This window comes from Halichoerus grypus, chromosome 1 (genome assembly GCF_964656455.1).
Source record: "Halichoerus grypus chromosome 1, mHalGry1.hap1.1, whole genome shotgun sequence".
Classification (NCBI taxonomy): Eukaryota; Metazoa; Chordata; class Mammalia; order Carnivora; family Phocidae; genus Halichoerus; species Halichoerus grypus.
Genome location: NC_135712.1, coordinates 195,065,900 through 195,082,636, shown reverse-complemented (window position 1 = coordinate 195,082,636; position 16,737 = coordinate 195,065,900). Strand labels below are relative to the sequence as shown.

The 16,737-nt window shown below is 51.0% G+C and overlaps 1 protein-coding gene across 13 annotated transcripts in view; it reads left to right on the top strand.

Moving 5' to 3' along the window:
• The window catches only part of CACNA1D (calcium voltage-gated channel subunit alpha1 D), a 301,070-nt gene that overhangs the window by 243,576 nt on the left and 40,757 nt on the right, over nucleotides 1–16,737 (top strand). For 7 of the 13 annotated variants that reach the window (XM_036102523.2, XM_036102520.2, XM_036102521.2 and 4 more), the window contains 4 exons: nucleotides 658–768; nucleotides 9,097–9,180; nucleotides 9,649–9,732; nucleotides 16,689–16,733. In XM_036102523.2, coding sequence (XP_035958416.1) covers nucleotides 658–768; nucleotides 9,097–9,180; nucleotides 9,649–9,732; nucleotides 16,689–16,733 — 324 coding nt within the window. The remainder of the gene's footprint in view (nucleotides 1–657; nucleotides 769–9,096; nucleotides 9,181–9,648; nucleotides 9,733–16,688; nucleotides 16,734–16,737) is intronic. The other 6 variants (XM_036102532.2, XM_078077007.1, XM_036102526.2 and 3 more) reach the window with 3 other exon arrangements.

Here is a 16,737-nt window from a genome sequence, read left to right as displayed (position 1 = left end):
GGCCAAGTTGGTATTAACAGTGAGCATTTCCAGCAGTTATACTGTGAAGTAGATCCTGCCCTAGGACCGAAGCAAAGGCCAAGGTCTAGATCCGCTTTCCACACTGACTTTAAGAACTTAAGCAAATCAAACCAACTCCCAGTGCTGTCTGGAAAATGGGTCTAAAAGCCACCAGGGATACATTCTCTGGCATGTTTTTTAAATTTAAGAAGTCTTTATGAATGAGCAGGACCCCATGCTGATGTAGGGAAAAAGTGTGAGGTCAAGATGTTACTGCCTTTTATTGAAAGTGGACCTAAATGGCATCAAATTTATCCCCAACCAAATCCTGTCTTTAGTCATAGACATTTGGGTGGGTTCTGCCTTGTGCCTGGGTCAAGGCCCTGAATAGAAATCCTGCTGGGAGGAAGGGTGGGTTCCCTTCATCCTGAGCAGAGGAAATGGATGTCTTCCCCTTCATCTTCCAATCATCTTCATTCGTCAAGGCCCCCCTGTGCTTTGTGGTGAGTTAAACACGTGCCGTTGAAACCAGTGGAGGCTGCCTCCATTTCCAAGCAGAGGGTGGATGCCTGCAGGCAGCAGGGGGCTGGGGAGCCTCCTTTTGTGAGGCTGGCTGGGCCGGGCCCCTGAGAACCATGCCTCTGCCTTTGTCCACAGCACTATGAGCAGTCCAAGATGTTTAATGACGCCATGGACATTCTGAACATGGTCTTCACCGGGGTGTTCACCGTCGAGATGGTTTTGAAAGTCATCGCGTTTAAACCTAAGGTGAGTCTCTGAGCCCACTTCTCAAAGGCTGTTGCTGAATCACTCCAGAGGAGCACACGCTTCCTGTTTGTCTTGTGTTACCGAGTGACGCCAAATTGTTGGGTCCGATAACTGCGTTATCACCTGAGAACGTTCAAATCTGATTAGGGCATCTGGGTACATATGGGAAAACAAAACTACAAAACAAAACCTCATGAAAAGAATTCTGAGAAAAAGAAGAAGGGGGGACAGAATCGGGAATTTGTAGAATAGAGATGGTTTTGAAACCGGATTTTCTGTGTCTAGAAGAGCCTCTCACGCTGTCTCAGGGAAAGTGGCCTCATTGCTCGGGCGTTAGACAAACTGTTGGAACAGAACCCGTCAGAAAGAATTCAGCCTTGATTTGACTCTTAGGTTTCCAGGAGAAAGACCTTGGTTTTATTTGTCCTTGGTCTACAGCCTCTTTTTCACCTTTTATGGAAAGTTCTACCATTTGGAGAGCGCTTACCGTTTATTTGACTTAGAAAAATGTCGCTTGACTTTAAGACAAAACAAGACATGAAAGCTGTTAAACACTGTTGGGCTAGTCAGCATATCTTGTCACCTTTGGGAGGGAGCGGATCCAGCCCCACCGTTGTCAGTGTCTGGGGTGGAAGAGGCTGACAGAACAGTGTCTAAGAGCACACGAACTCTGGATCCAAATCCATACTCCCCACTTGCTGACGCGAGTGAGTTCCTTAACAGCTCTGTGCTGCATTTTCCTCACCCGCAGAATGAAGACACTACCAGCCCTGTTTCACAAGGTGGTTGGGGGGGTGAAGATTCACTATCTGTGCCATGCTTAGAAGAGTGCCTGGCATGTAGTAACATGCTGTCATGTGTCAGTACTCTGACCGTGATGGCCACCACCATCATCGTCAAGTCACGATGGCCCCCTCGTTCTAAAACTGTAGACGGAGGAGCAAATCCAGGCTGAGCTGGGGGACGTTGGACCCTCGGCTTATTTGCTAGCAAAGCCCCCAAACTCTCAGTATGAGGCAGTGACAGAATCCGGGGACCCGGTTGTTGGTTCGGCTGGGTGTAAGACACCTTATGCCTAAAACACTGGTTTTACTGAGACTTGGATTATGATATGATGGTTTCACATACTCCATATTTCCTTGGAATTCTAATCCAAAACTGTTCCTTTCTTTAATTTGAATTAATTTTTATGCAATCTTTATCAGATCTTTGTGGACCAAAAAGAAAGGACACTTGTAAGTGATCACTTGGGGTGATTGCAGTGGGGTCAAATTTGGCACCTTATGCATGGCCAGATGTTATGTACTGTGACTTGTCCATATCTACATACATAAACATCTCCTCCTTTTTCAAATTCATCTTGATTTCCTTTGAGAGTTTTGGTTTGCTTCCCTGTCACCTTTACTTCTCTGAACAATAGTTGTCTGGGTTGATGAAAAAGGTTGCCAAGTAAGAACATCAAAAGGACTTGAGAGAGACAACACGGAACCTACCCACGGAACGTTTCTAGATCCCCTTGTCTTGTCTTCCCTTGCCTGGTGATTAAGCTCTGAAATGTTTCAGAGCTTGCTCTGGGCTGAAGAGAAGACACACTCGCCCATGGCATGTGTGCGTGAGAGTGTGTGTGTGTCCGTGTGTGAACGCGCATCCGCTAGCGGGCTCGTGCACCAAAGGGCTCGTACACCCCTCTGCCCAGTAAACCACTGATATCAAACCTGAGAGGAGGGTTTTGGTGGTATGTGATCAGACTGGTGATATCAGGAGGGAAATGAGTAGCTGATTTTTAATCAGTACTGATTAATCAGAGTTTTAAAATGAGTGATTTCCGCTAGAAATGGTGCTGCTTTGTTGTTTTGCCCAGCAAGATATTTCCGTAGCATGAAACAGCAATAAGAGCATCTCTGTGCTTGAGGAGTGCTATTTCTGCACTCACTGAAGCCAGGATAGACAGATTTTGTGTTGAGGATGGGGAGAGAATCATTTCACCAAGAAATAAAGCCCTTCACATATTGCATGGAGTACTGGGTGTTATACGCAAACAATGAATCATGGATCACTACATCAAAAACTAACTATGTAATGAATGATGACTAACATGACATAATAAAATAAAATTAAAAAAAAAAGAAAGAAAGAAAGCCCTTCTTAAAATGCTCCCTGACTTTTCCTTGTTTTTCTCTTCTGGGTTGACAAAGCAAGCCCATGGGAGTAGGCTTTGACTAAGAAGCAGTGAGACCCCTCCTCTCTCATCAGAGAGGAAGTCGGGCTGAGGAGCAAGGTCAGAGAGGCTGCCGAAGGGAGAGTCTTCCAGGAGATGGCCGCATGGGACAGAGGGCCGCATGGGAACCCTAGCCCGTGGGTCTCCTCTCAGGAAAGCCTTCGTCTCTGTGAGGAGTTGGTTACAGGGCCTCTTGGGGCAGTGTTCTCCACAGTGAGGGGCACACCTTCTAGGAAAACTTGCCAGCATCTGTCAGGAGAGATGGGGTTGCAGCTGTGCTGAGATTCAGATACAGAAAGTGAAGTTGGACAAAACCCTTCCTGATGGATGAGAAGGCACTGTGAGGAGGATGGGTTAAAAGAAGTTGGGAAACCTGACCGTGGGGACTTCTATATTCAAGAACCTGCCAGAGAGGTGGGGCCTGCCAAGAGCACACATTTAGGGAGAAGTGGTTTGAGGACTCAGCAGGTCAGGTCATCCCGCCTCCATAAGCAGGGAGGGGAGGGGTTGAGGTAGAGAGGCAGAGGTAGGAAACCCAGAGCTGGGGAGCTGCCCTGGCCGGGGAATGAGGCTCACTGAATGGGAAGAGCTGTTCTGAGCATTGGTTCTAGGCAAGAGTGCAAGGTGGCAAGAAGCCGAAGAGCAGAATTAGGGGAAAGCAAGGAGGCGGCTGAGTGTATTACATCTACTCCCCAAGGGAAAACCTACCATCTAGCATTGACCTTGCATACTCTAGATTGTGCTTTGACTTGGAGGTGACTGTGCCATCCTAGGCTTTTAAAAGGGAGGTCCTAACTGAAGTAAGATAAGCCCACTTCCCTGGCCTTTCCCTCCGGTACTCCCAGGGGAAGCCATGGGACGTGTCCAATGAATTCTCTTGCTCCAAGGAGGAAACTGAAGAAGGAGGGCCTTCCCCAAAGTACTGGCTCCTGCAGGAATAAAGAGCACTTCCAATTTGCTGGGGCTCCCTCTTTGTGCTTCCGGATGTCACCTGCCTTTGTCCAGCATGTACCCGAGGCCAGCTTAGCTGCCTCGGCCACGGGCTTTTCCCTGAAGAGCCACACTTGGTTCCCAGGTCTGCATTTTGATCTTGGTTCTACCTCAAAAGTGACGAATTTGTACTCCTGGCCACTTGGGCTTGGGAGAAGTAAAGGGTAGTTGGGTTTGGGGGAAGAGGAGAGTATTTTGGTGCTGTTCTCCTATGCCGGTGCAGAGCCGCTGCACCGTGGACACCAGCATTGGTGCCACCAGCCTCCTGGGATGGCATTCCCTGTCCCAGGGCCCCTGGCAGGAATACAGGCTCTTAACAAAGTGTTAACGATCTCTTTGGAGGACACCCTCCATCTCCTAGAAAGAACATTTGATAGTCTTTACAGTTTGTCAGTGACCACATCTCTTTTAGGTGATCTATTTTAATGCCAAATAATACTTGAGACCAAACATTCTTCTCCTTAGCTAGAACGTTGCACCAGACCTCGTGGGCTCAGCCTGTGTCTTTGATGTCACAGTTTCTCAGGGTGCTCTCCTGGTCCCCTTCTCCCGTGGTAAATGCCTTACAGGCCCAGAGCTTCTCCGGCCATCCATGTCATCCAGACCTCCTGCCCCTCCTTTCCCTGGACTGCTAAATTTCCCCCCTCCCACACCCCCGCCCAGCCCCTCTCTGCTCATCTTCCACAACAAAACTCCGGTACCAGCCACCTGTTGCCTGAGCAAAAAAAAAAAAAAACCAAAAAACCACACCTTAGAATTTTCTTAGTTTCATGTTCAAAGTCCTCCACCAAACCTTGGCCCATTTGCACTTCCGCCTTGCTTCCCCTGTCATTCCTTCTACACTCCCCACCCCTAGCTGTTAACAAGCCAGGCCTTTCCAGGGCATGGGTTTCTGTATATGAAAACCCTTTTGCCTTGTTATTGCCTGAGGCCCGTCTGAAATGTGGGTTTCTCTGTGACATCCTCCCTACCAGCTCAGCCAAAGCCTGTTCTTCCCTTCACCTGCGTGTCCACTAGATGCTTACTGGGCGATGTCATGATCAATACTTCTTTGGATCTCTCCGTTAACTGCTGAGAGGCTGCTCGAGGTCACAGGCTGGGTCTCCTGCATCCCACACAATGCCTGCTCTGTGCTGGCCGCTCATTAAGGATGGGTGGAATGAAGAAAGGCATAAACGGATGAGCCTGTAGGTGCAGCCTCTTGACATGAGATGGTACGCAGGGTATTTTCTGTCACGGGATATTTGATCGGAGTAGAGTGGCCAAAGGTGAATGCTTTCCGGTAAGCCCCCACTTGACCTCTGGAAAGGCTTGTGCTAGTTAGAAAGCTGTCAGTTATGGGTCTACTGAAATCTGGTACTGTGGGTCATCTCTTGGGTCCAGCACTGCTCAAATAGTCCCCGGCAGAAATTGCTGAGTGACCTGGCTGCCGTGGTAAACCCCAAAAGTGGGTGATTTGTGTGGGCTCCTTCAGATCTGCCGATGAGAGGGACTCCAGGCAGCAAAAAGAACCCGGACTCGGGCTGCTTCTCTTGTTTCTGTTCCACACACGTTACCCCCCCAACACGTTACCCCCTCCACACACACACATGTGTGCCACACCTGTGTGCTATATTCCGGCCGGAGTTCCAGCTCTGCTCCCAGGAGCCCACAGTCAGGAGCGACGTGGACACTGACAGACTCTCAGAGTTCTTGGAAGTCTTGAAAGTTCCTGGCCCTAATGCCCACATGAGTCTGCTTTATGATTTAAAATTTCTGAGTCAGACATGTTTCTGAATAATAGAGATTATCACATGTGGCTGACTTGCTTGGTCTTTCCAAGCCAGTAGGACTGGACAAAAAATAAGAGTTGACTCTGGCTGAGTGCTAGGGACTGCTGGTTCCACTTGCGGGGCCCTGGCCTGGGCATTCAGTGTCAGGAGAACCTGTCATTTTTGTCCAAGAGAAGAGGGCACAGGGATGGGTCCTCTGCCAGAAGCCTTTTGTCTCATCTTCTGGTTGCCCAGACACTGTGGTGATGTTGGTGGGAAAAGGGTGGGGGACTGAGTCCTGCTCATTCGACAGTGATTTGATCACATTGGAGGCTACTAAACAGGGAATCAGATGTGGGGAGAAAGAGAGCCTGGCAATTTCTGCCTCCGCCGGCCCCCTGGCATAGCCACCTTGTCTGAGCTTGTGATTCCAGCCACCTGCATCAGCTCGAGCCTCCTGTTGTCTGCATTAGGGGTAGGTACCTTCAGTCCAGGAGTCCTCTAGGACTTGGGCACAATTTATGAGTGTGCGGGATCTTCTGAAGAGAGTTGATGAGATTGCCAAAATGTTCCAGGACCCCAAATGGGAAGCCCCTATTGCATTGGTTTAAGGTGATTTCATGTACCACAGTGGCCAGAATGGGCCAGTTGGAGGATAGTGTGTAGGCCAATGGGAATGATTCAGAGGTAAGTACTGATAATTCTGGAAAAGCAGGGGAGGAGCTGTTCAGGAATAAAGTCCAAAGTAGGTGCGCAGGTGGTGGCCTTGGCCTCAGGTGAAGAGCCTGCTGTAGTGGGAGGAGTAGTACGCGGGGTACAGCTGTGGGCGGGGGCTGGTCCTGTGCCCGGACAGGAGAGGAGGAGGAACTCGGGGTCTTCAGCTGCTCTCCGTACCCCGGAGGCCTGACTGTTACGGGCGCCCAGCTGTCTCAGTGAGGCATCGGCTCCTCTCTAGGGGAGATGGGAATGATCACCATACTGTCCTTAGCTTTGGAGATGCTCTTAAATCCAGGAAGGGAAGGCTCTGGTCCTCAGAGTAGCTTGTGGCACGGCTGCTGGTCAAATGCCTGTTTGTTACCTCTTCACACAATGTAAATAAGGGTCCCCGGCACCCCCACGGCAGCACTTAGCACTTGACCCAAGTGACTTTTGTGTTAGGAGGTCTTCTCTGTGGAGGAAACCGTGCGCTCCTTTGGGTCCAGGCGCAAGCTCTTTGTGTCCTAGCCGGCCAGCGTGACCAGCATGCTCAGTGGCTCTAGTCTAGTCCTCAGAGTGGCTGGCCTTGCCCCAGTCCGCCAGCCAAGAATCACGGAGCACTGGGAAGAAAAGCTAGAAGGTGCAAAACGTGGTGTTCATTAAGACTTGTCCTATTAGACTTGTGTACACAGGTCGGCGGGTTGGTGCAGGCAGAGTCCGTTTGTTTACTCTTTGGAGGCCTGAGATGAGGGGTCTGGGAGGATGCCAGTCAGTGAGGCAACGTGTGACAGAGGAGGGGAAGGGAGAGGTGAAGAGTGAGTGAGAGGTCATGGCAGATTGGGTGGGAAAATCTTACATCATTTAAGATGAAATTTTTAAAAGTCCAAACCATCAATTAGTGTCATAGCTCCCCCATAATTGTACTTGGAGTGCGTGATCAACAGTAACTAGAACAAACAGCCCCACTCCAGTTATTAGGATGGCCAGCACATGCACACTTTCTATCGTGTCATCGAAGGCTGGGGCTCTGCAGTGGCTTTCTTGGGGCCTGCATGTGATCACAAGTTGATGGGACCTGAAACTTCAAAGTACCTTCTGTTCTGGTTTTCTTTATCCTCACTAAGTGTACCCAGTTGTAACCATGCTTGGCCCCTTTTTATATATTTCAGACCTGGATTTTTTTTTTTTTTTAATTTCCAAAACATGTTCTGACTTTTTGAAAAGACAGTTGATTTTCAGATAGAGTCATCGACCATGCAACCAAAGCCTCTATGCGTAGTGCCCACCCCCACCCCTCTGACCAAGAGTTTCCAGAGGCTGTCAGGAGACAGCAGGCATGAATTTAGCCTCTACTGTGCTGAGCCCTCAAGAGTGCATACATAAAATGTATGCCACATAGATATACACGGATTTATAAGTCACAGGGACATCGTGCCTTCATGCTTGTTGCAAGATAGGAGGATCTGAATGATGGTAGGATGCTAGGTCAGTGGAAGAAAGAGACATTGCAGTGTGTGGAGCAATGGGATCAAGGCTCTGGGATAGATAGTGGGGCTAGTGGAGGAGGGGACGGAAGAATCAGCATGGTACTCATCCTCAGAGGGCTTTCAGTGGGTTAAAGCTGCAGACAAAGACCCCAAATTCAGTGATGAGGACATGTGAGAGGCAGAGCAGAGATCAGGAGGATCTGAAAAGGTCCCTTCAAGGAGCTGGCGTTTGGTCTGACCTTGAAGGAGGAAGTGGATTTGGGCAGAGTCTGTGTGGAGAGGGCTGGGATTGCTGTTGCAGCTGAGACAGGGGGAAGAACCTGTTGGTGCTTCTGAGGGATGGCAAGGAGTCCTCCTAGCCTGGAGGGTGGAGAGAGAAGGGAGGAGAGCTGGGGTACAAGGAGGATTCTCTCGAGGCCAATGGGAGCCTTAGTGCATCATCACCCTTGACTGCGCTTTTCCCTTGTAAGACCTGTGTGGGCTCCCTACACAACCCCCTTCCCCACAGACTGGAGTGAATCCCCGCCCCACAACTCTGTGCCCTGGACTCGTGCCTCACTGTGCCTCTGTCCCAGTGAGGCCAAGGGCTCTGTGAGGACAGAGCACACCTTTCATAATCCTTGCACTGGTGAGGAGCCGGAGGAGTTACTGATTTGTTTTAAGAGCACAGAAAGAAGAACGTGTGAAAGGCTGGTCACAGTGCTCTTCAATTGGGAGAAGAGAAAAAACTTGGCGAAGGAGTAGGGGGAGGGCCTGCTGACTCTTCTGTGTAAGGGTTGCAAACTTAGAAGGGTCGCACACCCTCTTGTGACGGTTTGAAGTTGTGGCCCTAGTTGCACGGGCAGGGTTTTCAGAGGCCCCTCTGCCCTGCACAAACTCCGCTTGGTCTGGGGCCGCTCGGGACCATGGGTCTGCACGGCGCGTGCGTGCGTGCGTGCGCGTGCGTGTGTGCGTGCGCTGTGCCTGCGTGCGTGTGCGTGCGTGCGCGCCCTCTCTCACACATGCAGGTGCACCCCAGCCTGTGTCCCTTTCCGCCCCTGGACGGTACTGTTGCCTCCCTTTGGCTCTCCCACCCCACCTGGTTGCCATGGGTACGGCGGGGCATCCGACACGTCCCCGTATGATCCGTGTGGCGTTTCCGTTCCTACGTGCTCATAAACGTCTGCCCCCTGCCTGCTCTGTCCAGGGGTATTTTAGTGACGCCTGGAACACGTTTGACTCCCTCATCGTAATCGGCAGCATTATAGACGTGGCCCTCAGCGAAGCCGACGTGAGTATGCGCCCGCCGTGGCCGCCCGCCTCGTGTCCTCTCTCTGTCTGCACATTCCGCTCCCCGCCCCGCACTGGCATCACCTGGACAAGTCACAGGCCCCAACCTCACTGGATCTAAAACCAGGACTTTCCTCACGAGAGCTGTGGACAAGAGGCTTGTGAGGGTGGAGCTTTATCCCAGGCCTTTGCAGACTCAGAGCACCTTTCGGAGGGCCGACTCGGGCGGCGTTTCCCGAGCCGCTGGTAGGCAGGGCAAGACAGGCGTCTCTCATTGTTTTTATTTGCTGTGTCAGCGGCAACACCCAAAGTGACGTACCTGTAACATGTTTGTTTTAGAGTGATTTTTTTTTTCAAGTAGCCGGGTGGCATAATGCTAGAATGTTCCCTTTTTATAACACTGTCCTTTTCTTCTTTTTTCCTGTTGTGCTTCCTCTCCTCTGTGGCTTCTGAATGCTTGCCCTAACAGCACTATTTCACTGATGCATGGAACACTTTTGATGCCTTAATTGTTGTTGGTAGCGTCGTTGATATTGCTATAACTGAAGTGAATGTAAGTAGCAAACTTTGTGTCCTGTGACGTGATTGTTTCTGTTAAGTCTGACACTCAGGAGCCTAGAAACCGTATCCATGGGTCTCTCTACACTTAAGAAATTCGGGCATACATTTGTTCTAAAAGATGAAGAACATTTGGTAGCCTCCCCTCCCCCGCCCCACCCCCTTCCCCTGAAAGAGGGTGGAGAAGGAAATGTAGAATGGCCATTTTGGAACCAAACATTATTTTTAAAAAATAAGTTCTTATGAGCCTGTGAAGGGCCGGGAGTTAATTTATGTGAGAATGTGAACATTGGCACGCGCTAGCTGTGTGACCTCGGCCGGGCACCTGACTGCCCCGTGCCTCAGATTTTTCCAGGTGCAAAATGGAGTTCATAACGTGTGCCCTGGTACCCACGATGGTTCTGTGAAGGGAGGTGGGGCGGGGCTTCACAGCCACGCCATGAACACGTGACTGCTGCAGCCTTCGCCTGTATCATGTGCACCTGCCGAGTCTGACTAGTGACACTGGGGAGTACCCCCTGTCCTAGCTCCCCAAACGATGGTGATCTCATGGACCAGGGGAAGGAGGGCTGAGTGTGTATGAGGACAGGGTGTCCATTCTCCTCTGTTGCACTTGATTGAGCCCTTTAATAAGGAAATAAGTGCAGTAGCAGTGTGGTAGTGGAGTGACCCACCCTTCCAGAACCATCCTGAGAACCCTCCTTCAAAACTAAGAGGCTCCAGAAAGGGGAGCACTGCCTCCTGCCAGTAGTTCTTGGATCTAACCCAGGCCTAAACCAGAAGGGCCTGAGGCAGGCACAAATGGCCCTGCTCACCTGGTCTGTCCCCAGTTTGTTACAAGTCTTAGTGGGTGTCCAGTGTGTGTGCCCCAGTTGTGTAGAGCCCGTGGCGGGGGTGAATGGAGCATGGGGTGGGACTGCTGTGTGGTGTTGGCTTTCTGCTCCATGTGGCCAGCCCCGCCCTCCTCCCCCACCCCTGGCTGGGAAGGGGCCTCCTCGCTCTGCCTGGCTGACATCTGCAGGGTTGTACGGCCCGTCCTGGTGTCCAGACAGCCTGTAACAAATAAGGATGGTGCAGTCCCTCTTTATACCACTGCTTTGGGGCCAAGCTAAGCCTAGATCACAGACCAGTGGGACGGCCACTGGCCCGGCACTCCCAAGGCCTGACAGTTCTGGTCTTGGTTCAAAACTGACTTGTTGGACCTGGGCCTCAGTTCCCCATGGATCAGCTGGGGCGAATGATATCTGCCCTCCCTGCTTCATAGGTGTGTCGGGGGGATAAAATGATGCAGATATTTGTGAAAATACTGGTTACAAAACTTAAAGTATTAGGGAGATAAAGGCTATTATCCGAGTGTAGATTTTCCATGGACTAACAAGTGAAATGGACTATAAGGCATGTCCACGAGGGTGTGATGGATGCCTCACAGCACCCCAATCCATGCCATGACAAGGGACTAAAGTGGTATTTTCCTAGACCCAGGAAGATACATCCCCCAACCTCCGTGAGCCCAGACTTAGGTAAATTCCACTTTATGTGAAGTATCCCATAACTCAGCTATAAAATTGTCATTCATAATGTGTAAATTATGCTTGGTTATAAAATAATCTAATGCTAATGGCAGAACAGCAGGACCCTAACTGGGCTGCCATGAGCTCTCTCCTGAGTTTATGACCAGACATTGCCTGCTTAACCATCTCCTGACGTAAAGCACTTACAACCTTTGTCAAAGTCTGCTTATGTGAAAATTCCGGCACAGACCCTTATGTAAGTCAGAGATGGTCTGTAATGGAAATGAAAATAGAATAAACTAGTTTCAGCAGTTCTCCCTGGAGTGCTCCGTGCTGAAAGGGATGTGCAGGTGGTGGGCATAAATGCTGGGTTTCTGGGTACCAGGATGTGGCCGAGGTTTGTTCACTGAGCCAACAAGCCAGCTCTCCCAGTGCCTCATCCCTTGCCCCCCCCCCCCGCCCCCGCTGGCTGGCAGGGTGTGGCGCTGGTGCCCTCGGTTGACAGCACGTGCCCAGCTTTCCGGCTGCCCCTCCATATGCTGGGGGCAGGAGCACACCGTGCCTGTCCCCTCTGGCCCCGCCTTGCTCATCAGTGTCGCAGACATATCCTTCTTCATGTGTCATCCGTCAGGAAAGCTGCAGTGGTACAAAAACGCACACTGAACTTTCTAGTTAGCATTTGACTTTGGGGTGTCTGCACAAAACAGGCTTTCATTGGGCCCATTTCTGGCACTCAGTCAGACTTTCAAAATCACGCCGGTGACCATTCTTATACTGTTTTCTAGTCAGTGACTTTTCCCCTGGTCAGATATAGCCCGAGACAAAAGCTCCCTCAGCTGGTGGCAAAACCAGCTGTCCGCCCTGGGCCGGTAGAACCCCTTGGGAGGTCTCAGCAGTTCTGGGCTGGGCCACAGTTCAGGGCAAATGCTCAAAGCCACCTTCTCATGTGTTCAGTCTCTCAACACATGTGTCCTGGGCACGTACAGTTTGCAGGCTATGGGCACAAAGATAAAAGAGACTGGATGTCCTTAACTTCTGATGGTATAACGGTTAGTGGTGGAGCTGTTAATTCCTCCAGCCCCCTCTCCCACACATGCCAGGTTCCCCAGAGGAGCAACGCACATCCTATCCCTGGGCTGGCCTTACCCCCCAAGCTCCTGGGTTAGCTCAGCTTGAACACCCTTCGTCCATGTCGGCTGTTTTTAGCTACGATAAGTCATCATTTTTTGCAATATTTAACTTGCTGTGCTCTCTCCCCCAACCTCTGTTGATCTTTCTTTTCTGTTGCCTAATTGATTTTCATGTTGGTTTTATTTTTAGAAAATTGTAGCGGCAAGTATATATAAACATATATACGGTGATGTCGTTGTTAAAGCAAAAGCACTTTAAAGACTGTATACCTGTTTGTGGCTTCCCCACCTTTGGTTTTCACTGAGTTTCACAGGGTGTGCTATTTATGGTTGTGGTCATCTAAATTGTTTCCCATCCCTTGGGTCCCAGTCTCCACCTGGGGTCTGGCCAGGGCCATCTTGGTCAGTCATGCTTGGCTGTGTGGCTTGCCAGCATTGTCTTCAAGAATGATTGATCTGGCCTGCAAATGAGAAATCTAGCTTGTGTTTGTAGTTTGCAAAAACATTTTGGATGGCCCTTTCTGTTGTCCTGCTTGATGCCCCCTCAGCCCCCTCCTGCTGCCCCTGCCTATGTACCTCCCCCCCACCCCTTGCTCTGACCATGGTTTGATGGCTCTCACAGATTTGTCTTTATCACATCTGGTCATAACATCATCAAGCTGCTAAAATGTCAGATGATGACTGGCAGGCTCGCCTTTGCTCACCCTCGGATGCCTATTGGTGCCTCGAATGGTAAAATGACCCAGAACCCCACTTTCCCTAACCCGGGCAGTGGCTGTTGCCGGCACTGAGTCCTTTCCCACTACCATTATTGCTGGGGAGGCCAAATACTTGTGCAGAAGCTATGACTGCCTTGTTCTTACTTACTGAAGGCATGTGAAAAGTTAGTAAGGAGCTCCCTCCCAGGGACCCAGGAATTGTCCCTGACCTGGTGACCGACAGCTGTACTCAGCTTCTGGTTGTTCAGCCCTCCGTTTCAGGTGCCAGCCTTTTTCCAGGGACCAGGTCACTGATTTCTGGACATAGGCTCAGCATTCCCATATACAGAAGCCCTCTCTCCCAGAAGTGTTATGTGCCAGGTCAGAAGTAGCCAGAGGGAGGCTCTCCCCCACTCCCACCTCCAAAGAGCAGGTTCTCCAGGATGTTCTGTGATGCTGGTTTGCTTCCTGTCTGGAGTGGAAAACCACGTCATCTAAGCCTTTCCGGGAAGAGATGGGGATGAATACAGCAAGTGCAGACTGGTCTCTTTGGTTGCACTTGGGAAGCTCAGGGATTGTTTGGCTCCAGTAGTTGCTGGGGGCTGACCCCAAACCTACATCTCAAGAGCCTGCCTGAGAACCCTGTGCGAAGGGGCTGGAGGGTCATCAGGTGTGCCCCAGGATCTAAGGAGACTTCTGGACCCAGGCACACAGTTTGGCCTCCTGGGGCTGAGGGCCATCTCCCTGTGGGGTTCCCAGCTGAAGACAGTGACCCTCAGGGTTGGAAAGAGCTGCTGAGCGCCTCTAGCCCAAGCCTGGAGATGGCACTGGAATCCTCTCTCCTGAAGGCTGACCACACAGCCCTAGTGGCTGTCTTTGGAAAACTACCCAGGGAGTGAACCCTTTCCCAGTCTCAGCCTCTGAGGGCATTCTGTCATTGATCCTGGGACCACGCAGGGCATCAGCTCACCCATGTTCCAACCACAGTCTCCAAAGCCAGCTGTGTTTCCAAGCCTCCTCCACCCACTGTGGGCAAGATGGGGATGCAGTTAACCTGTTTGCATCGTCTGGGTACTGAGCCCTCATCAACTCCAAAAGAACCCACTGCTTAGCTGTAACAGCCTGAGTGGGCTTTTCTAGGGGCTCCCCTCTGTATGGCCCATCCAGACCAAAAGGAATTTGTTGACGTGAGTGACCACCTGAAGATGTGCCCAGCTTTACCCTGGCTTAAGACTGGAGTTCCCTCCAGCAGCACCTTAGAATCACCTGGGAGCTTTTAAAACTCCCAAAGCTCTGGCACACCCCAGACCAAGGAGATAAGAATCCTTGGAGTATCACCTGGGCATCAGATTCTGCAAAAGAGCCAGCCCCAGGCAGTTGGAATGTGCAGTCCAGGATGAGAGCTGGCCTGCCCTTTGCATCTGGCTGGCTTCTGTAGTTTGGGCAAAGCCATCTTCAGGGTCCTTCCAATTTGTAAGATATTTTGGCAACTTGCACCGTCCTCCAGTGCTGCCAGCAACATCCTCCCCCACGGCAGTGCTCCCTGCCCAGCATGGCACTGAGGGAAGGAGGAGGTGTCCCAGGCTGCACTGGGGGTGCACGTGGCTTGCTGTGCTCTTTGTTCTGTCCTTCCTTTCTGCATGTGGTGCTGACGTGTCCCTCCACAAATGCTGTCTGGTTCTCCTCTTCATTTTTTTTTTTTTTTAAGAATATCCAGGGTTTCAAGTTCATAGTCCAAAATGTGTCATTACTTCAAAGGTGTCAGTTGGAAAAGAGATGTGCACTTCAAACGTCAGTTTGGCCACTGACTTTACCACATTGTGAGGGAGGGGGCACTGAGAGGTCCATCAGACTTGGAATGAGATGGGGAGGACAAGCAGAAGGGGCTGGGGCCAGATCGTAGCCAGAGAGTGTCTTCCCTGACCAATAGCCCTCTTATTCTTGCAGGTCTAACACACAAGTTATGGACATCTCAAAAGTATCACCGTAGAGTGCTCTGTTTTAGGCACACCCTGGCCCCCTTGAGCATAGGCAGGCAGAGGCGTGCATGCACACACCCCCACATACTCACATACCCTCCCACTCCAGCTGCATGAGTGAGACCCAAAAGCCTCATGCACACAGCCTTAGGGAGATTGGGAGACAGAACTTTAGAGCACTAATTCCTCCATTTGTTAAAGTCATAAGTTAAAACCATCATCTGTCCCTTTAAGATGTTCTTTGTTTTGAGGTGAAAGAAAAGAAGAGGAAAATAAAAGACAGTGACTGGGGCTTGGACCGTGCCATTAGAGGGTTCACCTTCTGAGCATCCCGGGTGAATCAGGGACCCCTTTGGAACCCTATCAGAACCAGTTAGTCCTGGGTTTGTCCTCACATTGCTGAATTTCACTTCTGATAGGATGTACCCCAACTCCTTCTTTTCCATGAATTTTATGTTTGGTCTCAGGAGGCAGCTGTTTATGAGAGTGAGAGTTCAGAACGGAGCCCTTTCCCTGTATCCCCAGGGAGGAGAACCACTCAGATTAGTGCGCGCCATCTATGCGTGTGCATACATCCCTTAGCTGTGCAGACATGCCATGCAGTAGGCTCCCTAGAAACCCTGGGGACCACTCAGCAGTTCCAGCTCCCCAAGAACTGGCTCATTCCTCTGTCGGTTACCAGGTAGACCAGCTGCTTCAGTGGAGGGTACCCTCCTAAAGGGAACAGAGAGGCCGTCATTCCTTGTCTCTTGTTCAGCCCTTACTGTTTTGTTAGAGCTTGCTTACAACCTCTTTCCAGTGTCTTCAACACTGAATATCTAATAAGTGCCAGACTGCATGCTGGGCACTGAGTGAAGCAAGGTCCCTGCCTGAAGGGGAGGCAGGTGCCCAAAGGGTGATGAGTGGTGTGGTTCAGCCCCCTGTGACCTGAACTATAGGTGCCCAGCCAGACCCTGGATGAGGTGGAAGTGCAGAAACTCAGGGCAAGCTGGTCCTAAGCTGCTGCTGCCCAAGAGTCCCACGGGGCTGAGCGCTGTCTTCTCTGACAGCAGTCAGGGCTGTAGGCTGGGCGCTGAAGGCTTCTGTGGGGAAACCAGCCCCTCTCCACCCACACTGACTTGGTTTGCCCACCTCCTCAGCAGCCCTTCCCAGGTATGTGGCTCAGGAGGCGTGTGGGGTGTAGGCAGGTACCACTCTGCCCCATTTGGTAGACTCCTCCTGTTCATCGGGGTTAGGAGTGGCCTGCTGCAGGGCAGTTAGTTCCCCAGACCCACAGTCCTGCCTCAGCAAAGAGAACTAGCCTGCCTGTGAGAAGCAGGGTCCCACTCTGCATGTCTGTCTTTGGGGACAACTGAGGTCTTGCAGCCTTCTCTTTTACTGGATGCCTGCCAACCTCAGAGCATCATGTCCTGGGATGTGAATTAGAAAGTAGCATGTCTGAGCCTGTGTCAAAGGCTGCCCACCCTCAAGTCCAGGTTCAGACAGAGCCCCTGGCATTTTCTCAGGGAGGGAACAGCCGTGTTGTCCTAAGACACCAACCAGAAGTTTTTAAAAAGTGGGGAGGGGCCCATCCTTCTGAACCACTGCTTCCTTTCTGTTCATTAATACATTGTCAATCTTTGATTTCTTAAAGCCAACTGAAAGTGAAAATGTCCCTGTCCCAACCGCCACACCCGGGGTAA